This window comes from Epargyreus clarus, unplaced genomic scaffold, assembly GCF_041222505.1.
Source record: "Epargyreus clarus isolate Ecla_fem2 unplaced genomic scaffold, WU_Ecla_fem_2.2 ptg000019l, whole genome shotgun sequence".
Lineage (NCBI taxonomy): Eukaryota > Metazoa > Arthropoda > Insecta > Lepidoptera > Hesperiidae > Epargyreus > Epargyreus clarus.
Window position 1 is genome coordinate 4,517,950 of NW_027332227.1, and position 26,059 is coordinate 4,544,008.

Consider the following 26,059-nt stretch of genomic DNA (forward strand, 5'->3'; position numbering starts at 1 on the left):
TTATATGGCGACTCCCAAATATTTTTAATTTAGAATTTTTTATTTAGAATTAGAGATTTTTTTTATTTAGAATTTGTTGAAATGGCAGCCACCGTTATACATGTTCTGTAAAAAATTTCAATTGTCCATTACGGTTCAAGAGATAGACCCCTGTGGGCTGTGACAGACGGACAAACAGCGGATGTTTAGTAATAGGGTTCCCTTTTTACCTTTTGGGTACGGAACCCTAAAAAGATCGGGTAGAAAATAATTCACTTGTTTAATTTAAATAATAATAACACCATGAATAAAAGCGTATAACATTATTTCAACGTGTTAATCCATGCCTTAGTTACGTGGTATCGATCAGCAGCGGCAACTAGGTATGCATATACACGATATATCAATTTCGATGCGTCCGCAAATAAATCCGTACGCGTTGCAGATTCTCCATTATACCTAAGACGAGTTTTACTTGAGCAAACATTTTTCTATGACCACATTTCACGTTTCAAAGGCGTGTCGCAAGTCGTCTTTTTACAAGAGCTTGCAAAGCCTTCGCTCCGGGCGCAAGTTTTAATCTCGGCGGCTCTGTGTGGAGACCGAACAGTAATGAAAGGATATCGGACTTTCGTCGGGACCATTAATTATTATTAGGTCTCGGAAACTTTTCAAGAGACGCCAATGACTTGGAAAAACTGAGACTACGCCAATTACAGTTTAAATGGACCGCAGGAACATGAACGGTGATGTTGCGAAGGTTTACTCGTAGTAGGTATTTAGTTTCGTTTTATTAGTTGCTACTTAGTTTTCATACGCAACATAAGGAAATATAATAATACAATTATTAACTATATATAGAACAATAAACACGTAATTATAGGTTTTTTACTTTTAATGGGGTTACTTAAAAATTAAAATCTTTAAAAATATTTTGGAAACATTTTAAATATATCTATACTATATAATTATCTATAGTATATTAATCTCAGTTTTAAATAATAAGAAAGCCTCATGGTATCAAGCAAACGTTTTGATATTCGGATACAAAAAATCAATAAAAAAATAAAAAAAAGGTTTTTTGGACATAGACTACAAAGAATTAATGCAAAATAATCTGATTATTAAAATCCGAGTATGTTGTATACATCATTTTGAGTACACGTATATGTAGTTTACATCATTTTGAGTACATTACCGACATTAGTGGGATAAAATTGATATTGACCAAAACAGTATAATAGAAATGCTTCCATAATCAGTGTAATGACCCAAATGATTAAAATAATGCATTACATAATTAAAAACAATTCAAGGATATTTATCTAACGCCTGACATAATTATTACTTTTGATTAATTGAAAGGTTCCCATAGTTCATAATGTGTGAATTCAGCGATTTATTTATTATTTATAAAGTAGAAATAATTCTAAACAACCCATTTTAACGTCTAACAATAGGTACTCAGATTCAAGAGGCTAAAGCCCTTCAAAGTTGTTTAGTCTATAGTCAATGCATAGATTAGTCAATGATATATTTTATTTTTGATATAAGAATACCTCTTTGACTTTTATCCGCTTAGGTTCGATGATGGAACTCTTCCCTGATGGTGTTGGCTCACTCGAGGATCCTTGATTGAACACCCTGAAGGAAGGTTCCGCTTCTCGGACAACGCGAGACATCCGCTCTTCCTTATTAGAAGTCACCATCATGAGGAACAACACTGTTACCAGAAACGCCCCGGCACCGGTCAACAAACGCACCAATTTACGCATAATTGCCGGTATTACGTTAATTAGAACGACAGATACTGATATACGTTTTAAATTTCAAATTGATTATTGTTGTATATTTTTGCAAATATATTATTTATTGTGTTACATTTAACACATTTCCGCGATAACGTCCGCGTACGTACTCGAGAGGCCTGCGATTGATAACGTAGTGATCGCGCGATACACGGCAACAGCTACGTTTAGATTAAAAGAAGGGGTTAGGTATCGATAAGGAGTATTGGGCAACTACCCGAGCGATGTTCGCACGCGACGATCGGCCACACACTGACTCGACCGTAAACCAAACACATGATTAATCGATCAACAAGCGCACACGCTTGTAAACAGCTGAATTGTTGAACGTAGATGTTTTGCACATTGTAATGGTCATCTCATTACACATATATTTATCCAGGTTACGTGGCGTCCACATATGTACCGTATTAGTGTCGCTACGCTTTGTTAAATTTTTGCTAGCATAATATTATGCACATGTGCTACATATTACGTTACAGATAATGCGTTTAACATCTGTATGAAAATTCCACGTTCATTTTCTATACGTACATTTAAAAAAATGTAATGAATTAAACATACACATGCCCGTGTACTACTTACTACTTAAAAAAATTGTTTGAAAGAAGAGAAATAATTAACTGAACTATGGAGAATGGACATCTTGACATTTTTTTCGAATATATCATGAGGTAAATTTATGCCCCAATTACATATGATTCTGAAATAAAAATTAGGGCTTTATTTGGAGTAATTTTAGGACTGATTACACAGTAACTGGGTTACTTAATCGAAGATACGAGGGTTCAAGTTCAAATACGGGTGAGGCCACGCGTGGAGCTAAGTGGGGCTTAGGAAACATGTTAGCCGTATCTATCTGGCGAGGGATAACCTTTGTCAAAAGTTCGCCTATGACACAATTTCGTAACATTATATTGTAATACACTGATAAATAATATTACTTGTATTTAGATAAATATTGTCGTTTAGGTAAAAGTTATAATTTATACGTAATTATAATATTATAAATGTTTCTTTTTGAAAAACCTTTAAAAAAAGGAACAAGACTTTTTTCATATTCTTTAATTTATTTACACGTACAAATACACTGTGCACATATAACACTTCAAGCAGGGAAAACCAAATTTAAATAAAAATAAACTTATAATATTAGGTACATGGAATTTAAAATTCAAATTCGGATTATAATCGACTATTCTTAATTTAAAACTCTAAAAGATTTTTCTTAGCAGATTTCATTCGTCATTAAATCTAATGGTCGAGCCATTTGTTTCAGCGTGAAATAATGGATAATAAATCAAGACAAATTATGGGCGAATATTTAAAGGAGATATAAAATAGCGAAGATACACGAAGATGTCCATAAAATTAATGGATAAAATATGTTTGAACCATCCGCTGCGTTGGAAATAAGCAAGCGACGATAACTCTAGGTCTCTATTATCTTTTAGTTAGCCTTAATAATGTGCGTTTATATTTTTTTACTTGCACTTGGCCAGCGCGGTGGACTATGGCCTAATCCTTCTCATTCTGAGAGGAGACCCGTGCCCAGCAGTGGGACAGTAATGGGTTGATGATGATGATGATGATGATGATATTTTTTTAAGAAATTGAAGTACCAATGCAGGCCAACTGATGGTAAGGGTTTCTACAGTTAAAGCAATAAATCCGTAATAACATTAGTACTGTATGTCATGGTTTTGTATGAACAAAGCGGATAGTTACAAATATTTCTTAGTATAATTTAATTCAATTATTTGGGCTCATTTAAATCTATCAATCTATGTCTTAAGCCTATGAAGTTCTGGTGTATTGCGACCTGTACTTTTATTACCTATATAAATGTGGTCGCCAGTCTGGGTCTTGCCATATTCATCCCCATCGGTTGTCAGTCCTACGAGTGACGTGGCTCATTTAAATATTTATATCAATTTATTCTGCACTTTAAAATATTAGAAACGTAGACTTCTGTCTAGACAACATTTGGTCAAAAAGACTTAAAATAAAGCCTTTAACCGCGATATATATTTCAAAGTAGTTATATAAAGTGTCTACTGTCTATCGTTTCTATAGATTTAAACCAGTAACCGCAAGATCCTTAGAACGTGACCTTAGGAATATGGTTCCCATGAATGTCGAAGTAAATAATCAATACCACGGCGAGGTACCGACTAATAGATCTGAATATTTAATTCATAATAATTTTTGGCCTTGACAACGTTTGTATATTGTTGTGTATAATAAGCGCTATCTTAATAAGCAATCTCCAAAAACTCGGTCGGGCTTTTCCTACCTAGATTGTTTGAAGACTTGATGCGCAAAACCTTAGGTACGTTAGAATTCCCTGAATGAAGGAAAACTAATGTAACAAAACTACATTCTGATATTTAAATTTAGATTGGCCTAATCGAGAATCGAAGCCCCAACCTCCATGGCAGACCAGAACGAATAATCACCGTGCCATGGACCTAATTCTGATGTTTGGGCTAAGTTTGAAACATTTATGTTTATATCATACTTATATTATTATGGAATTAGAATTTTCGCAAAGAAGCTTGTTTATCTTATTTTATATTATACCGTGCAATGCATAAACATTAAGGATATAATTAGTATAATTACCTATCCCTTATTACGCTTAAGAATAGTTGGAATGGAAACTATTATAATTTGAGACAAAATCAAATACCTAAAGAAAAGAAGTAATTTTCATAATAAACGTGGAACACACCTATATACCTAACTACTACCAGAAAAACTCAACACAAGGAATATTCCACAGTAACATAGCGCAAACTAAACACGACTATCTATCCAACTGAGCAGTAAGTGGAAACCATTATCTTAATCCTCAAAGTTGCACATACAAATCGCCGGCGAAACAATTCTACCGAAAGCTTTTTATTTCTCTCCGTTGTGTGTTGGTATTTGTAGAGACGTCGGCGTACTGTAGAGGTATTCACGGATATTTTTTGTTTTAATAATATAGAAGTAACAAACGTGCATGTAGTCCACTTTATCGTATATAGCTACTGCCGTCCATGGACATATAATCAGCCCCATAATAGATTAAATTCCTCCCTGAGGTTTGTCAGATGCTACTCTGAGGACTAAGTTACAACGCGACGAATAAGTATGTGTCGCTTACCACAACACCCTTACAAGCGGATCACGGCGCTTAACACTGTTACCTACTAGGAAAAAATGGTGTGGAGGTGGTGCCTCCGGAGTAGAACTCAAAACGTTCTACCACCTTTAAATACTAGTTTAAGGAGATGCTAAGAAATGCGTGTTTGCGAATGAAATCTGTGACTTACAAAGTAAGCCGAATTTCATTCCACTAGGTTATCGATACTACGCTATCACTGTTTAAACAACACAAGATAACCTCCCATAACATCTAATACATAAGGTTTTATCTCGTTGGTGTAAACGTGTCGTGTGGAGCTGTAGAGGCCGATAGTTGTTGATAGGTAAAAATTAGCTGCGAGTGAAGCGGGGTTGGGTCGGTCGCGAGTAACATGTGCGAGCGAAGTAATCTCGGCGCGCGGTAATTAAGTGCCGCCGCCTGCACTCTGCTCCGCAGTAAATCCTCGCCTTCTTCAGATTTACTGTTATAGTCGAGCAGTCAACATGACTATGCCCGATTGACTCAGTTCTCGCTTTCCTCGGAATGTCTTACCGTCAATGTGGAAGAGAAACTGTAGTGGTCACTTTACAGATAGTTGTTGATAGTGAAGAATTAGCTGAGAGTGAACCGGGGTTGGGTCGGTCGCGAGTAACATGTGCGAGCGAAGTAATATCGGCGCGCGGTAATTAAGTGCCGCCGCCTGCACTTTGCTCCGCAGTAAATCCTCGCCTTCTTCAGATTTACTGTTATAGTCGAGCAGTCAACATGATTACCCCGACTGACTCGGGGTTGGTAATCTTCAGTGTGACTTATCGTTAATGTGGAAGACGATTACTATAGTTGCTTGTCATGTCAATGACATTGGTGACAAACTAAATCCCTCGAACCCCCGAGTGCGAGGTTTGATCCTACGCACAGGTATTTGAACCTCAGATTTTTTTAATTTTTATTATATTCGATGTTTGAAATTAATTATTATTTTCTTTAACGATGAAGCAAAACATTACTTGTATGAAGTCTACCAATTTACACTTGACACGTCAAACCGACATCTTAATGATTAATTTCTGATATAATATGGATAGTTAAAGGCTGTATATAATATGTGTATAATATGTTAAGGATGTATATATTATAAATATCCGTAATATAATAATACCTGTAATTAACTATTGCACGTAGTTCTCGAATAAAATGAAATATTTTGCCCATAAATTCATACAAATTAGACGAAATCAAAACATACAATCCTGTGATTGATGTTTGCTAGTGGAACATAACATAAACACGGCATATATTGAGCAAATGACAAATGGAGACAAACACGTAAGCGACAAGGGTACGACACGGTTATCTATCGTGACGGCGTAATGGCACGATGGGCGTCCGACACGACCGCCCACTGTCCGCTGGACGCGTTAAATCGAGCCTTCGACGTTAATGGATTGATGCTCCCCATTACAATCATCGTTTCACTACGAAACTGTATATATATTACTCGTATTATATCGCTAATTATCATTACAATATTATATATACGCTAGGCTTGCCTTCTAAACTTTTGCAGGTCCTTTGAAAGATATTCCATTAAAGATACAACAGTATATTGTATTTTCTATTTAACCAAAGAGAAACATATAACCTAGAGATTGATGTTTGCTAGTGAAACATAACATAAACACGGCATATATTAAGCAAATGACTAATGGAGAAAAATACGTAAGCGACAAGAGTACGACACGGTTATCTATCGTGACGGCGTAATGGCACGATGGGCGTCCGACACGACCGCCCACTGTCCGCTGGACGCGTTAAATCGAGCCTTCGACGTTAATGGATTGATGCTCCCCATTACAATCATCGTTTCACTACGAAACTGTATTGATATATTACTCGTATTATATAGATAATTATCATTACAATATTATATATACGCTAGGCTTGCCATTCTAAACTTTTGCGGGTTTTCTGAAAGAAATTCTAATAAAGATAAAACAGTATATTGCATTTTCTATTTAACCAAAGAGAAACATATAACCTAGAGATCGCCAGTCAAACAACATAAATACGACATACATTAAGCACATGACAAATGGAGACAAATACGTAAGCGACAAGGGTACGACACGGTTATCTATCGTGACGGCGTAATGGCACGATGGGCGTCCGACACGACCGCCCACTGTCCGCTGGACGCGTTAAATCGAGCCTTCGACGTTAATGGATTGAAGTGCTCCCCATAGCAAACATCGTTTCACGGCGAAACCGTATCGATATATTGTTATATCGATAATTATTATTAAGCTATTAAATATGCGGTTTGCCTTTAATCTCTTGCGGGTTGGTTGAATGAAATTCCTATGAAGATAACACAGTATATTATATTTTCTATTTAACACAAAAATATAGAATGTAGTGATTGATGTTTGCTCGTAAAACATAACATAAACACAGCATACAGTTAAATCGAGCCTTCCACGTTAATGTTTGAAAAGCTTCCAATGTACACATAACAACCATCGTTACACTGCAAAACTGTATCGATATTCCTATAATTATGCTTACGATGATAATTATAACGATAGTTATAATTACAGTAACAAATAATTATCAAAAGAGCATGCTATCCACCTAAGGGTAAATCGTCACTGTTGTCCATGAACATTCGTAATCGAGTGAAAATTCAACAGGGGTTCTTCCTGAAGCCGATCACTATTGCGTTGCATCTCTCGAGGACTAAGTTCGCCTCATTTGTATGTCAACCGGCATCCAAACCCCTCTACTGAAACGTAAGAATTAGGTTACGTTAGAAATAGGCGTGGTGGTGGTTCCTCCCTTGTCAAACCATACCGGTTCTACAATCTTTCGATTTCCTTTTAAATCTACCACCAGTATTGGGTTATTCTTTAGTTTTTCCTTTTCTTTCAACTCTCCTTTAAATATAACGGTGTACTAGCCTACAGTTTGGATGAGACCGAAACTTGACAAATCTTCGATGGATTTACACAGTAAACCTCCAGAGTTATGACAGACCTTTGGTACTCATATTATTAGTGTTATTAAGTTTTCTACAAAATACGAGTATAAACATGCATAATATTTAACAATTTTAATCAATTTAATATCCGATTCCATAATTTATCATTAACACTTACAAAATTATTAACACATGTGCATATAATACGTATGAAATGCATATAAATTTGAAAACGTGAAACGTGCGACATGTTTATCTGGACTCAGCTGTGACGGTACAATGGCTGTTTAACCGTCCACCGTCTGCCCGAAGCGTTAAATTGAGCCTCTGTCAGTGATCGATTGGAGTGTGTGCCAAACATGTGCCTATTTCAGCCTTCGCACTATGTTTCGCAATGCAAAGTTTGTCTTGTGCTCTGTTTAGATGGAAACAATGAATCGATACATTGAGATGTACTCTTACTCGACTTAATGGGCACTACAGCCCTTGCAATATATAATCAGATACATAGCATGCTCGTTTGTTACTTCAATATTATAAGAAATACACATGTAAAATAAACTTATTCTCAGTAACACAGTATTTCGATTTAGTACAGCCGCAAGTGTAGTACAACGTTCGAGATCAAAGTTGCAGAGGTTTATCTAGAAGTCTATACCTTTAACATATCTTTAAAATGTATACCTTACTTATATTTGTACCTATATAACTTACAAATAATTAGCGTACAGCACAGCAAAAGCACTTTCTGTTGTAAGCTAGCAATCATCGTAGAAAATGTTTCACAGCAGTGAAACCATGAGGACAAATTTGACTTAATCGACTGAATATAATAAATGCTACTACGTCTGCTCTCTGTTTACACTTTCTAAAGATTCTCTTTAATCCAAACCTTATAAAAACCGTGAAATCTCGTCAGAACATGATTGCAAGCGAAATATTATATCGTCAGCAATTTCGTAATAATACGTTTGTCTACGTCAAGGATGAAGATGTTAGGAGCGAGACGCGCGAACTAGCAATCCGTAAAATTAAAATTCACGAGGATAAGAATGAGAAGTACAAAAATTGCCTAAGAGCGACGCGACTCCCACACGGCGGGTTCCGTTCTTTCCGTTTCATTCATTTTTTGTCGAAAGTGTAGGATAATGTTTTTCGAGCGCACGTGTGTTCAATTCTTTGGCACTAATTACGATAGAACGAACCTAAAGCCAAACGGTTCGCTAGATTTTAAGTGCCAATGGACTCGTCTAAATTGTACGAGCGATATACTTACGCTATATTTTTAAATAATGAGATTTTTGTTTTAAAAATATTTCTGTAATAATGTTTGTTACAACGACGCCCATGTTTTTACGCACGTGTATTTAAAAAAAGGTCTCGTATGTTTGAAGGTTTAAGAGATAGAGGATTAAATAGATAATCCGAAAACGTTACGGACCCCTAAAAATGGCTCGAACGAGGGAACAAGCGACATCGATTATAAGACGTTTCATCTCGTTAACTTCGTTTGATAGGACTGCTTTAGTTGCTTCTTTTTAAACGAATTTTCGTAAACGTTGTATTATCATACTTAACGTTATTTTTTGAAAATATCACAATATAAAATAGGTAATGGACTCACATTTAAGGCTCTCGCTATTGTTCTGATTAATTAAGATGGATTCATAAAAGATTTCATGCTATATTATACAAAAAAGTCTATGAATACTACAGTATTATATCTAGCCCTAAACAAAATTAAGTAAAAGAAGTAGGATAGCACAATAACCTAGACCTAGAAAATGCATCTAAATTTATTATTAACGCATCTGGCAGGGAATGGAACTTGGAAGCCTTTGTCTGCCAGACGTACCTATATATTATCGTCAGCAAATAGATAATACCTAGATAAGATTAGTTCTACCTGGGTCGCTCACAGAGGTGTTGCTACCCCTGAAGTCTACATTGGAACTATTAAGTATCTATATCACTCTAGCCAAGTAACCACACAAACATAAGTGATGTCAACCTTGTCATACAGCCATCAATGTTTAGCTTAGTTCATGAACTTAAAGGGACATCAACTTTGATAGACGTCAATGTATTGACTAAGCTCGGAATTGGCAGCGCACGTCAGGACACTAAGGAACAAGTACACAGGCGAGGGATAAAGGCGAGTTTTTCGCTAATGGAAAATCTGCATAATGGGCCTCTTCCCCTCCTGATTCGATTTGTTCGGAAAATCTTATCCAAGACCCGTCCTCTAATGGACCGCCGCTATTTACTCACGGAGGAAACGAGGAGACGACTCCTCCCGATTTTTTATAAAGTGAAACTCAAGTGCCTTGTAAGTTAACTTCCTTTCACGGGACTCAAACGGTTGTTCGGTGGAGTGAGTATCGCTGACAAATATGGGCCCTTTGTAAACGATATCCAATAATAATGTAGAACCCTCGGGCCGCGCCGGGTCCCCAGTCCATTACATGGCCATTGAAATCAATAGGTACACGTATTATGATAAGATACCGAAGATTTTTTAAGTCATAATTTTTATCAAAACAAGTTTTCTTCATCTTAAGCACATCGTAGTGATAGCTGACAAGTTATTAATTTAAGATAATGCGGAATTGTAGTACCTAATTATGTATTCTGGGGAGATTTTGCAAACGTATTAGAATTTCTCATTTTACTTTACTTCCGATCAAACGCTACCTGAATAAATGGAATCATTTTTTCGTCATTCCAAAAAGAAATAAATAAAATAAATGGCGGATATACGTTAACCATGTTTCTATTACGGTTCGGACAATGCAAATCCAATTTCGTTTTGTATTCCGGCCAGGGCGGAGGGTGGACTCAAATAAATATTTTTGATGGAAGCAAACAGGCATCATTTATCATTATCATGTCGACGTCGTGGCAGGTCAACCGCCGCGCCTTTTTCCCTTCAAATATAAATTCGGCGACAAAATGAATATCGCAGAAATATGTAAAATCTAGAGCCAAGTTAAGCTGCATAAAGCTGGGAATGGTACAATGGTAATACTATTCCTACAAGTTCATAGTAACCGAAAGTATATATCTAGAATGCTTAAGAAACCCCTTTTTATTGAATTATTCATAGCTGCTGTGTTTTATATTCGAATGTGTAGAAGCTAATGTAGTAAACCTATAAATTTCAAACAAATTTAAATTATTACTTGATTATGAACAAAATATTAATAAATACCACAGGGATAATACTGTAGGTAGACCACATTAGTTTTCATTTTTGATATTATTATAATCCATTGGCCGACGTCCAAGCGATTCACACCCGTTACGAATATGTATATAATAGGAGTAGGTATACCATTTTAGGCTACGAATAAGGTTCTTTAACTACGTAAGACCTTTTACGTACATAGTAAACAAGGGTTTGAAAGGGTTAGGAATTCCAGTGAAATGGTAACAATCCATAAAGGCTCTGTTTAGGATATTTAGGCTAGACTTGAAGAGCAATGAGTATCTATCTCAACATGACTTCTTACGATCGCAAAATGGGATAAAAAAGGATAAGCTCTGAACAACGTTATCAGAATTTGGAATATTAGTCATATTGGATCAAATTAAATTAAAAGCATTGCACGACTTACGTACAAATGCTTACTTACTTAAATAATACTTTACATTTTAAATATGAGGGGCTTAAAATCACTAAATTGGGTACTTTCTTTGTGGAAGTCGCGAAAATATCTGCTGTAAAAAACAAACAGGAATTGTATATGACATATAAAATGTATTTTTTACTAAAAAAAGGTAGAGACAGAAAACGTTTTCAATTCTCACTGATAACATAAGAAAAAGTCTTATCGCGTGTTTAGTTGCTGCCAAGAATTTACTGAAGGTAACTCCTTCAGTTGTCCCTTCAGTTTGTAGGTGGCACAACACTTTTTTGTTGTGCAAATAAAACGGTTGTAACATAAACGCCATCGGAACATTTCAGTGGCGTACGAAAGAAACGTTGACTGTAGGGCAAGTAGTTAACGTGCGAGACGGCAGGTGTGAGAAGAAATATTTCCCCGCTACCCACCGACGGAATTCGACGCCGAGCGGGAAAATGTTGTACCTACAAGATAAATTCAGTTTATACAAGCCAATTTGTTATACCTACGAGGGATGATTTATGAGAAGAAAATGGTTCGTGAACAAATAAACACCTTGCAGACATTTTTATTGTTTGACTACGTAGTTTAAATATATAATGTTACAGTAAAGAATTTCTTAATTTAATATCTCTGCAACAGTCAACATTTTGTCGTGTATAATATGGCGTTAATATGAACATTATTTCAACTAAGGAAGTGAGAAAAACACCTATCTAAATCACTAACAAAATAAGTAACACTAAGGCATGAGTTGGCCGTCGCTAAGTATTAATCGGACAATTTCACTTAGTACAAGTCTTTTCTCCTGTGTGCCAATAAAACAGTTGTAAAATAAGCTAAATTGGAACATTTCAGTTGCGTATAAAAGAATTGTTGACGTACGAAAGAAACGTTGACTGGAGGGCATGTAGCTAACGTGCGAGCCGGCAGGTGCGAGAAGAAATATTTCCCCGCTACCCACCGACGGAATTCGACGCCGAGCGGGGAAAATGTTGTACAACATAAATTCAGTTTATACAAGCCAATTTGTTATACCTACGAGGGATGATTTATGAGAAGAAAATGGTTCGTGAACAAATAAACACCTTGCAGACATTTTTATTGCTTGCTTGGATTGAAGGTTTAAATAAATAAAGTCACTTGAATATTTGTATTAGAAACTTTTTTATACAAAATTGAACGAAGCGTGCCGATCGACTGATGGTAATTGGTTATTTCCTTGTCTTGCCTTTGAATCTTTGCAACGTCAGAGGCCAATCGATCGCTTTGAAGATTTCTTTTAGATCATTTCTAAAAGAGGTCTTTAAAAGTTCCTCACTGTTCTATCAGAGGCCTGTCATAAGCATAACTTACTTATAGTATCACGTTTGTAACCTTTCGGTGGGAATATAAATGTAGAAAATTTTATTAACTATTGTATGTATAATAAAGTATACTTGCTTTCGAGAATATGACGAGAATATCACTGACTTGCAGCTGTTTTCAAATTGCCTCGTGATCACCATCTGTTACTTTGCTCCGAGGAGCACTAAACGTTATTTTTGTTTGCTTTATCGATTTCACCTTATAAATTATATCACGCAAGACTTTATAGCGCAATTAAAGTTTCCAAACAGTACAATTGCAGCTAATCGTTTAATTTACATATAAATTCGGGAAAACCCGTTGCCAATATACGTTGCGAACAATTTACCGATAAATGTCGTTCAACTATTAACGTGAATGTGGGCTTCGTGTGTAATTGTGTTCGATTGAGCAATACGTTTAAATCGTCGTTGTAGGGGTGGGGCTAGGGCTGCCACTCGTATAGTATAAAAATAATATAGTACTATATTTTAGTCAATTGCATTCTAATTAATTAAAAATAAAAAAAAGTACGAATATCACTATATTTTCATCGGTAATTAAGATATCGTACGGTCCCCAATAATCGTTTCGGGAGCACCGGTTACCAATATTTCCAAAGTACGTTGTCTAAAAATTATCGCCTTGACCTATTACTATATTAAAGTGAATTATGTCAATGAAACAAGAGTCTCAGAGAAATTAATGTTCTACATTTTTGGAATGTTTTCGAATGTAATACTATTTCTTCGAAAACAAAGGTGGGAACCCTAGGTAGGGCAGTGAAGTGCTCGGTCTCGGTACATTGTGCCAGGGACGTTCATTTGAATTTATAAACGGTTGCATGTAAGCGCAGGCAATGAAACGCCCATTCATAGGCTGTGGCAGCACCGGTCTATTTGTTCAGGACAGCGCGCACGGAAGTTCGTGTGGGCGCGATCGCAACATTCACAACACTAGCGTTTCCGTAACGGGAGGTCGCCGTAGCCGCGACGCTCTATAAACGATATAAATTTTAAAATGCCGCGACAACGTTATACATTGTTTATATTTCAGAAAACGTTAGAAAAAAATAGAAAAAACGTTAATTCGGAATATGGTAACACACGCTGCTCCTGGATAAGTGGATTCAGGAATAAACGCTATTTTACACCATTGCTATTCATTAACGGAAGGCACTTTGCGGGGAACACAATTTATTCCTCTCAAAATTACAATGCAATACGTGCAAAATATAATTTAATTTTGATGCGTGGGTAACATATATACCATGTATACCTATTAACATACTCGCAAGATTATTTTGGGTTTCGAAATTCTACCCGTCGAAGAAACAAAAATGTTTGACTTATTGTAAATACAAAAACATTGTTATACAGCTATCACTGATTTGATTTCAATCCGAGACAGAAACAGGTCATAGAATTTCAGCCGAGAGGCCATTTTGCGACAAAATGTTCGGTGTGTACTGTATTCGGGACTTAGGAAGCAGTGATAAATCTATCTAGATAGGTGTAATCCCGGCGAACACTGCCTTTCTGTGGCCAAACTCACTAGCCTACCACTATATACACACCTAATCTTGAGCAGAACTCTGTTCACCACCAGCTAGCACTCAATTTGATGGAGTATTATGTTCTATTTCTCAAACCTAACTATAATTACTGCCGTCTTAGTTCAATTATACAACAAATTTGTCGATTGAACACTGTCTTATCTAATATTCTGTCAAAGATCGTAATTTGATAATGTTTGCCTACCTAAGCTGCTAAATTTTGAACTGTGTAGGCAAAAATTGGTTAAAATTAATTTGAAAATTACATATTAGGTCTCGTCTACAGACGTAGAGCATCAAATACGGGCCGTTGGACAACAAAACAGTATTTTTCTACAAAATATTTTGATAGGCACGGCTCGTATTAGCGTTTCCTTGCTACGGTAGATATAAATACGTGAATACAGATTGTACTACTATTTTGTGTGTTACGTTCACGCGTCTGCCACGTTCTACGTCTGATGTCAATAAACCCTCCGTCGTGAATTTGGATGTCTTGTAAGTAAAATCCTAGCGAGGGGTTGTAAGTGTAAAAGGTCTTTATTATAATATCCCATAAAGTTCCACCAACAGGCAGATTCGGGGAGAAGTGAAACACCTGCTGCACCGCGTAAATCACGGTGTCGGGTGTCGACTCACTCAAACGGAGGCATGGGCTTCACGTGTCTCGGGAGGAAACTTCCAAAAGTATTACATTTTACTTTTACGACTTACCAATGTTTCAATAGTAGGTATATTTTCAATTCGATGTGAGTACCATTTTTGTGTGACATAGTCCATAAAAAAATCCATGAGAATTTGAAATTATAAAGACTGAGCATCTTAACTATAGTAATGTAATTTTTATTCAATCAAAACAATAATTATGAAGTAACACATGAAGTTTCATTTTGTAAGCTCTACCCATTCATTACTCCTCCACAAAACAACAAAATAAAAGGTCTACTATACGCTCAAAACGTAAAAAGGAAACACCTGCTTGACGCGTAAAAAAAAAATCAATGCCCAAACATAAAAACGTAAGCTTTTTTTTTTTTATAATATACGAGTAGCAGACGAGCATGCAGTCCACCTGATGGTAAGTAGCTGCTGCCCATGGACATCTGTAATCAACTCCAGATAGGATTAGATATTCCTACCTTAGGTCGGCCACAGATGGGCCGCTACTCCTGAGCACTGAGCTGAAATGCCTCGGAAAAGTCTGTCTCCTTTACCACACCCTTCAAACTGGAACACAGCAACGCCTAACACTGCTGTTATTATGTAGAAATATGTGTGACTGTGGTGCCGTCGGAGTCGAACCACAAAAGGTTCTACCACCTGAGAAAGCTATTGAAGCTACTTGAAATGAAAATATTTACGCATACTTGTAATGTAGTGTTTCAATCTTTGCGTTTGGATGTACTACGAGTATATTAATTATCGCAACATTCCCGGGTTTTCCGTGAATGTAGCAGGATTAGGGATTTTGGAGATGAGTCACAGCATCTTACTGTGAAGTTATTCATCTATTGCTGTTACCAACAGTCAAGCCAGAGCACTTTCTATGAGACCTTTCAGTATTGAAATTGAAAAGGCTAATAGGGCTATGTTACAAATATAATTACAACTATATCAGAAAATTGGGAAAAAATCGTGAAAAATATCGTTTATATTTGAATGATTTTTCTTTTTTTTATAATACAAAATCAGTAAACTTTCAAAACTGGAAATCGTGACTCCAGCAACTTTAGTAGTGAATGCTTCAGGAGTCCCTAATATTTAAGAGCGCTACAATTACTCTTAGACATCAATACCTATGTATCGATATCCAACGTGAGGAAGTGTTCATACCATTTGATGAGTGTACGATTTTGTTGTATGTAATCGTATTATAGTGTTAGGGGCACAAGGGTGAGGGGTCAATTACGTTCAGCCTATATCCAGGGGTGAGCTGAAACACCTGTACCGTGCGTACCGTAAATTACGTGCCGGCTCGAAGCCAGCTTTAATAGATAGTTTCCCTTTGAAAAATGTTTGTTTGTTATGCTTTGTTATGTACATATTTTCTTTTATCGATTCTTAAGCCTGCATATTTCAAGTTTTCGACAACATATCTCAACATTCTCAACCATTATTGAAAACGTATATTTTAAACGACAGTAAAAAAGAATTTGGGCGACCGCTATGTATATAATGTACGCATGTTTGTACGTCCGCGATTTTCTCAAAAACTACTAATTCAATTTTCATGGAGCTTTGGCTATTATTGGTAACACTTAGTGAAAAACGATGATTATAACTTTTTTTAACACTTTCCTAGGAAATGACAGTAGGATATCCATTTGATACATATAAGTCAACAAAGTTTAAACCAACAACATATCAAAACAGCAATTTTATTTCACTTGTAACAGTAGTTAAGCTGTAGTGAGGTCGGGTTTGTCTTTTGCCGGTGCATTGAAGAAAGTGCGCCTTTTGTAGGGAGCGGGTCGCGTTCAACTGCGCTGAATTGGGGTTTATACGTGCATTAGTGCCTTCCTCCTAATATTATAAAGGCGAAAGTTTGTGATGATGGTTGGATGGAAGTTTATCGCTTCTTGTAGCAAAGACTGCATAACGAATTTGAATGAAACTTTCCAATACAATAGTTTGTACACCAGAATAACATATAGACTAAAATTTATAAAGATTTTGCGTGATTTGGCTTTAATATAACGATAAGTATCAAAAATGTTTGCCCCCTGAGAGCTGTCTGGGTGAACGCTACATAAACCGTTAGAGTTACACAAAAGTAATGTATGTCCAATGTATATCCATTTGATACATATAACTAAGTCAAAATTTAAGTTTGTTAGTTTAAACGTAAATTTTGACATCAAATTCACATTCACATCAAAACTGCAATTTTATTTCACTTGTACGAGTAGTTAAGCTGTAGTGAGGTCGGGTTTATCTTTTGTGTAAACTTCCATTCGCGGTGCTAAGTCGCCGGATTGCGGCTTAAGGCGCACGGTGTAAGCTCCGTAAGTGTGCCGGTGCATTGAAGAAAATGCGCCTTTTGTGGGGAGCGGGTCGCGTTCAACTGCGCTGAATTGGGGTCTATGAGTACCTACATACATTCTTGCTCAGGTATATTTTACAATAATGTATGTTTGAAAAAATGTGGCGTGTAATTATTAAAGTTTTTAAAGGGATTTATTGAGTATCCTAATTATTGAATTAATTGCCGAAAAGATTATTGTTATGTATCTCAATAAAATTAGGTTTGTCTGTTTGTCCGTATCAGCCAATTCGTTTAAGTGGACTAGAATGATTGGATGAAGTTGAAATTTGGTACACATGTTTTTTCTGACCCAAGCACAATGTGAACTGTAAATATTTTTTTTTTTGTAATGTGGCGGGTCCATTTAATTATTATATAACGACTGTTTTGGTGTTTAATCTTTATTTTTATTACTTATTACCTTAGATTTGTGAAGATTTCAGCTAATGAATCATTGACAACCCTATATCTGCGTTACAACAAGTAATGTTTACGCAGTTTGAATGATGTTGTATGAAAGGCCGCATTAGCAATTAGCAAGTGTATTCCAAGTAATCTTCTCGAAATCAAGGCCTATTGTGCGGTCTTATGGGTCCAGCCCCATTTGAGGTTAGTTTTAAGTATCCACAGATTATATTTACGACTTCGCGGGATGAACTCTATCCTACCCATACAATATGTAATCACCATAACTTTTATCAGTATGTAAATTACCCATTTCATATAGAAATTAGTAAGTGACGATTGTGTATAACCAGACTAGTGAACATTAAAGTTTTTATTAACTTGTTAAATTATCAAGTATGGATGTAGCAATCTTGCAATAAATTTTTAATTTTAAAAATTATTGAATTAAAAGAATGTGTGTAACTGTGTATATCACAAACGAACTATTACAAAATGACACGATACGACCTATCGTATCGTATACTAAAGGTATCACACATTTCTTAATAATTAAATTTCTGCAAAATTTGCAATTTTTACTAGGCAATTTAATGAAAACAATTTTTTAATATTTTTGCAAAAAAATTACTCTCATCATTTTCCCAACAGCCCTAAAAGAAGTATAACTTCAAAAATACAAGTCCTATATTATTAAAAACAACATAACATCGTTTTCCCGAAATTCATAGCTACTTTTGAAAATTTCGTGCTTCGGTAGGATTAGTATTGAGGGTGCATCGTGGTGTAAAAATGCAGACAGCGTCTCGCCCGGCCCAGCGTACAAGCGTAATTTGCAGTTCCCTTAATAGAGCCTTAAATTCTCGTTACTAGGATAAACTCATTTTCTAGCGTTGTAACACGAATTTTACACACGAAAAGAATGTCTGTTTCTACACAATAATACCTAATACTTTTAAATTTGTATGCAGACTTTATAAAAAAAAAAAAACTATTTATAACAAGTCAAATTAGGTAGAGAAAAAAACATTCAAACAAGAGTTATAGACAAAATATTTCAAAATCTTCAAGATATTTAACAACTTTTACAGATTAAGATGTAAATGGCTCGTAATTAGTTACAGAAAATATTTAGTAAAATAACATTACACAATGTCTATAATTGAAATACCTACACAATAATATGTGTCCTTATACCAAACATTTTCAAAATTGTAGGATTTCTTTATTATTAAATAATATTAATATAGCTCAATTGTATGAATTGTATAATTATACTGTAAATATTATGTAATTACATTAGTTACATTTTTATTCAGCATCTAAATAAACATTTATCTACATTTATAACGCATTATTTAATCAGAAAGATAATGTGACTTGTTTCAATATTTACATATGATAGACTGGTATGTTATACTACTGTGACCATAGATTATTACTGTGACTATGTATATTCATAGTATAACTTATCGTTTTTAGTTAACATAATAAAAATAATCTTAGATAAATAGTTTTCTACGTTGATCTACATGCGCTAGATTTAGTTTTATAAGATTGAAGAATTCAGGAGTGCCCAGTCCATCTGATTATAAGTAATCAGTACGCTTAGTATGAGTTTTTACAAAAATGACTGTTTTTGTATTTGTTTACGTATTTGCAATCAGCGCCCCTAGTGGACTGTATCAGAACTGATTGGAAATGTATGGGAATAAAAAAATACAAGATCAGTCATTTTTTCAAAAACGTACAGACTCATAAGGGTACAGTGCCGCCCATGGAAATTTACAACCAACTCTATTTATAATAGAGGATCTACGTGAAGCCGATTCTGCGTGAGGAGTAGCAACATATCTGTTTGCTTTGCCACTCTTGAGGATTAAGACAGTAGCCTCATATGGCAGTTAGGCGGCATCCACACCCTTCCACCTAAATGCAGAATTGCTTATCCCTAATAAAAGGCATGGTGGTATCTTCTGGGATCAAACCATGATAATTCTACCACTTTTCGAAAAAACAGCTCAACTCGAACGACGCCTTCTACTATTTTTCGAAAAAAACAGTAGACCTTATAAAAAGAGATGATACGAATATAATGAACCTTTGGAAAGGTGTTGCTGATGCAAAGCGCCAGTCTGCCAAGATAAGAAACATCGTTATCACTGTATCGAGAAAATCTGTTAAACAATCGCATTGGGAAATGAGAATATCGGAATGAGAAAAATAAGATAGCATCTTCTCCTATTCGTTTCTTCATTAAAAAAACTTATTACTATTTATTTCATTGTTTTACCGAGTTGGTTTATTATACGACATTTTTATTATTCACTTTTATATATTTGACATTGATTTATTACTGTTTAAGTGGAAATTTAACGATCTATTTATTGCCGATTAAAACATTACAAGCTACGATATTTAAGTTCTATTGTTATAAATGCAACATGCTGCCCATACATGGTAGTTTTGTTCAATATTAATAGTATGTATTTTCCTCTACTTGTCATTAGTGAATGTTAGATACATATTATATGTTTAATATACAGGGTGTCCCGTAAGTACCACGACAAACTTAGGGAGAACATAGGTGAGGGTCTGACCTCTCTGGGAAAAAAAAATTACCTTGGTAAAAGTGTCACCGTTTTTGCACTATCAATTGCTTTAGATTTTTTGAGAAATTCAGCCCTCTTCATCTTCTTTCGTTAACTGCGTGTACAAATTTGGTGTTGCAGTGTTAATTTTTTCTGATAAATACTATCAGATAGTTGGTCTATCATATTGAAATGTAAATTGGTTAAAAGATGTAAAGGAACCATGAAAAAAAGAGGGATGTTTTTAGTTTTTATTTTTTTTACTATTTTTCCCTCAACTTTGACTCGTCGCGGTGAAAAAAAAATGTACTGGACTACAAGTGTACGTTGCACCAAAAAATTTGTCCCGTTAATAGAAATTTTAAAAAGGTACCACACTTACTATTTAAAGTTGAAAACAAAAAAGTTAAGGCCGTTTTTGCATGAAAGGGACTGAAACCAACTAAAACGTAATGATAGAGTTTTTATTTAAATTACGGTTTCTACCGACGCACAACGTGTCAGGCAGTACTAAATTACATTATTACCTAGTTACACACTTAAAAATATCATTCTTCATTTGTAAAAAAACAATTTAGTAACTATCTAGCAAACAAAGTATTACAATTTATTAAGTCAATTTTTACCTACTTTGAACTGTCGTTTCGAAGTGAAACTTCGTACATGTATGTAATTTGAATGACAATACCATAATTTGACATCTTGGAACAGATCTGATATATATGATCTCTCCGGTATAACATACCTACACAGTGTGAACGTGTCCTAATGGGCAGCTCGTAAACACTCACGCACAGAGTCCATTAACAGGAGGATCTCCTTTCGGTGACGGTCAGTCGCCCGCTACACGGAAGGGGCGGGTAGAGAACCTCGCGAAATGGACGTTACGTTTTTATTTACCAATCCAAAAACTGTGACGTTTCAAAATTCATCATATGTCATACGGACGTACCTACAAACGTGAAAAATAGTATTTTTCATACATTTCCAATTAGTTCTGATACTGTCCGCTTGGGGCGCTGATTGGAAATGTAAGGGCAAATACGTAAACAAATACAAAAACAGTCATCTTTGTAAAAACGTAAAAGCTCATACTAAGGTTACTGTTGTATAGATGGTACTAGAAGCACTCCCTGGGAAATGTCAGACATCAGTTATGATTTGAATATAGATAAAAAAATACTTAATGAAAAATCTTACAAACGCACTAGTCGCCCCTACGATTTTTGAAAGTTCCCCTCGATTTCTTTGGTCTGTCATCATCAGACCCTGATTTCCTTATACTGGACCACCTTGGAAATATCTTTTTTCAAACAAAAAAAATCACCAAGATCAGTTCATAAACGACGAAGCTATCTCCGAACAAACATAAAAAATAAATAAAAAAGCATATATACGCTGTAGAATTGAGAAATCTCCTCCTTTTTTGAAGTCAGTTAAAAATGGTTTGAAAATATAAAAGGCGTTTTAAAAATATAAAACCCCAGATAGGATTAAATATTCCTACCTGAGGTCGGCCACAAATGCGCCGCTACCCTTGAGGACGAAGCTGAAACGCCTCGAAAAAGTACATATGTCACCCTTACCACACCCTTCAAACCAGAACACAGCGCTTCACACTGGTGTTATGAGACAGAAATATGTGTAGCGGTGGTGCAGCCGGAGTCGAACCACACCACGGGTTCTACCACCTTCAAAACTGATAGTATGTATGTGATCTTGAAGAAGATCTTTCGCAAAAGAATCGAAACGCTTAATTGCATTATGAAGCGCTTTGCAATGACGTTTTCGGGTACAAAAACAATCCCCGCGACACAATTATCAACAACAACAACATCACAATTATCAACAGTAGCAAGTACCAAGTTTCGAGGGCTCGTGTCAATGATTGCTCGTCACGCGCAACACGAAAAGGGTGGGTCACGGTGTCTAATACAAATTCTTCAATGACATTATTTTCCTTTTAACGTTGTATATACTACATACAAAATATATAGTTTTAAAAATATCCCCATAATTAAATTCTGAGGTACTTAACACATATTCGATAAAACGTATTTATCTTTGCTTGAAAGAAAACTACCTACATTTATTCTATAACAAGATTCACAATATGAATTAATTGGAAAATAGAAAAACCTACATTACTCGTAATAAATAAAATTCAAGTACCTACTTTCAAACGAAAAAAAATCTAAGTCTATGGTTTTCAAACATCAAATGTGTGCAATAAATATTATAAAGTAGATTTAATATTCGATTATGACGTTTACAGCGCAAGTACAGTCAGAAAAAAAATATAAATTTATATTATATTTTCCACGATCTCGCATTTCAAACATTTATTTAATCCCGAAGAAGAATCATATATCACGCTGGCACTTACGAGTCTACGGCTACTTGTCATAGTGTGAGCTACACTCACGACAAGGAGCCTATCCCTCTATGCCGGCCGCAGTCCCCGGCTACGAGGAAAGGGCGGGATTGAAATGTAGTAGTAAAACAAACGGCGAACATTGCGAGGATACATTTTTCTTCCGTTTGATAACGGTTGTTTTTTTTACGAATCAAGAAATTGCAAAGCTCGGAGATTTGCTTTTATCTCTCTTTCCTCTTCAATCTTAATCATCGCTAAGTATTTCTGAAAGCACGTCTTTCTATGTAGGTTATTTTTTATCGCTACTTTTGAAGATGTTATCATTATAAGGGAGGTAACACATGAGTGTTAGTGTTTATATTATCGCGACCGTTAGCGACAATGGCGATAATCGTCGTCATGAACTGTCGCTTTTTTTTTCACGAGGGGGAAACCTTCAAAAGGTACCCGATGCTGTGGGAGCGACACAGGGTTATCTGGGACTCTTACCGCACTAAAACCCCCCCGGTCGCCGTCCTCGGCGCTGCGTAGAGGACACCGGGATCTCCGAAGGAACGCAACCGGAGTCTTAGCGCGTTGCCCCGTCGGGCTCCGGCCAGGTGAGCTTAACGCTCGCCGCACCGTCCCGCTTAGGAGTGATTTTTAGGATTCACTCTAAGTCTATTACATCATAATCTTCTTTATTTACGATAGTGCGTTCATTGAGTAAATATACATATTGTACGTATGTAAACATCAATAAATTATCCATGCATGACGTGGCGGTCCCACGCCAATCACGAAAACATCTTATTGATATTAATCTCACTCAGGCGTGACGTGATCACGTGAGCTATACTTTACTCGCGTGATAAGATTTTTTTCATAATGCATGCAATTCACCTCACGATTAGTGGCTACTGCCGCATATGGACATCTGTAATCAACCTCACATAAGATTAGATTTCTATCTGAGGTTGGCCACAGATGCGTTGCTATCCCCAAGGACTAAGTTGGAACGCTTCGATTTAATAAGTCTCCCTTATCACACCCTTCAAAGCGGAACATAGCAGCACTTAACACTGATGTTATTAGGCAGAAATAGGTGTGGCAGCGCGGTGGTGCATTCAGCGTCAAATCACAAAGGGATCTATCCTATCTACCCTAAAATAAGAAAAAAAAACCTCATAAAGAGAGCATTACTCCATTTTACAAATCCTCAGATAATATATACGACGATCGTTCCTGCAGCCTTAATTTCGTCTGCAGTCCGCACCACAGAGATCGTGCATCGAATTGACTAACTCTAGAGAAATCGCCTTAAAGGAATACGAAATAGCTCTTTCAAAAGGTTTGGCGAAACGATGTTGTAGCTGAAATTTATTTAATCTGCCGAGGTTTGTAAAAGCGTGAAATGGTCGTTGCATTCCGGAAAACTTTTGAATTTTCATTATTTATTATTTCATAGTCATAGATTAATAAAGATTACTCACTCCTAACAAGAAAATGTACCCAGTTTTGAGAATAGAAACAGTTGCGTAAAAAAGTTTTGCGACGTCTTCGGGCTAAAATGTCCCTGAAATATTTGAAATAATTATTTATGTATTACGTAATTACTACGTAAATTAGTTATTTATTCGTAAATTTTCTCTAAAAAAGTTTTTATTTGTCTAGGATTAAAAAAAAGAGCTTACTAAAATAAGCCGTTTGTGGCTTCATTCAATTTCAAGGCGGCGAAGTATCTTTACTAATCTATGTTCATAGTTGGTACTATCTATTTGTGATTGATTCCTGAGACAGCGTCACACCAATTTCTGACTACTAACAGAAATGTTAAATATCGCTGTTCTTTAGTTAGCAAAATGTTGCAAGGGTGAGTACTTGTACGAGTTTCTAATTTAGCCTCATGGATAGCATGAAATTTATTAAATCTGCCGAGGTCTGTAAAAGCGTTTTTGTATTCCGTAAAATCTTTGAATCTTTATAGTATATTATTTCGAAAGTGATATAACTTTTGAGACTCTTGTGACAGTAGCGCAGTATTAAGCAGAAATGGTGTGAACCAATTTCTGCCTGATAATAGCAAAGTTAAATATTTCTGGGTTTTAGTTTGAAAAGTGTTGCATGCGAGACTTAGTCCTTATGGATAACAACGCATTTTCGGCCGACCTCAGGGTAGGACTTCAATCTTATCTGGTATTAATTACATACGTTGATGGCATTTATCAATTCGATTGCATGTCTGCAACTCTACATATATCTAATATATAAAATTCTCGTGTCACAGTTTTCGTTGCCATACTCCTCCGAAACGGCTTGACCGATTTTGATGATTTTTTTGTGCTTATCCGGTATCTATGAGAATCGGCCAACATCTATTTTTCATCCCCCTAAGTGATAAGGGTTGTTCACCCTTAACATTTTTTTATTTATATGGCAACACGACGTTTGTCGGGTCAGCTAGTATTATATATAACTTTCTGTGTATATATGACAGACCTTTCATTCAATTAACGCATTGATCAAGATATTGGTTTCGTATTGTCTACGCGTATTGTCCGTAGTCCCTACGTAAGTAAATATTTGAATGGCACACAAACTGGGACGACAAACATGCGGGTCGGAGCTTTCGAGTTGTTTCCAGATATATTTATCCCTTTTAAGAGGATTAAATATATAGTTAATCTGAGGGCACCGTAGTATTAAGTAAGTATAGTACGCATAAATCTGCTAGTCCGCTCTGAATATAGAAATAAATTACGTCACCATATCAAATTGTATGACTAACAGTTTGGCGCGGACTATACATCTATAAGTGTATTATGTTGCCTCTAACTATGATACTAAGGTTGACCCTAACTTTTAATTTACCTATTTATGCAAATTTTATTTAAAAATATTAATAGGAAAAATAAATAATACATGAACGTGCTTTTTTAATGTTTTGGCTTTTGGTTTATTTGGTTTATACCTAATTTGAACAAAAGACTTAAAAAACTTCCGTTGAATATAACTACCAAGTACTTAAAATACTACTTAAATAATATTTAGATATTGTTTCAGTCCACGTAAATATACAACAAATTACGAACTCGCGCAAGGCACACCTTGTTAAAGCAATTGTAATCCCACAAAATTTACATAACATCATAAAATACGGGTGTGTAATGCAAAACACATTTGGAAAAGTCCCTCTGTGGTTCCATAAGTCCACATAGGTAGCTTACAATTATAACGCGCACGAAGCTAATACGAGC

The 26,059-nt window shown here is 35.7% G+C and overlaps 1 protein-coding gene across 2 annotated transcripts in view; it reads right to left on the reverse strand.

Annotated features, from left to right (window-relative positions):
- The window catches only part of LOC140750197 (mannosyl-oligosaccharide alpha-1,2-mannosidase IA), a 97,287-nt gene that overhangs the window by 14,632 nt on the left and 56,596 nt on the right, over nt 1-26,059 (reverse strand). The window contains exon 1 of one of the 2 annotated variants that reach the window (XM_073083611.1): nt 1,539-2,019. The exons of the other annotated variant lie outside the window; for it this stretch is intronic. Within the exon in view, the coding sequence (XP_072939712.1) occupies nt 1,539-1,754 (216 nt within the window). The 5' untranslated portion in view covers nt 1,755-2,019. Of the gene's footprint in view, nt 1-1,538; nt 2,020-26,059 lie in introns of those variants that run through there. 2 annotated transcript variants of the gene reach the window in all.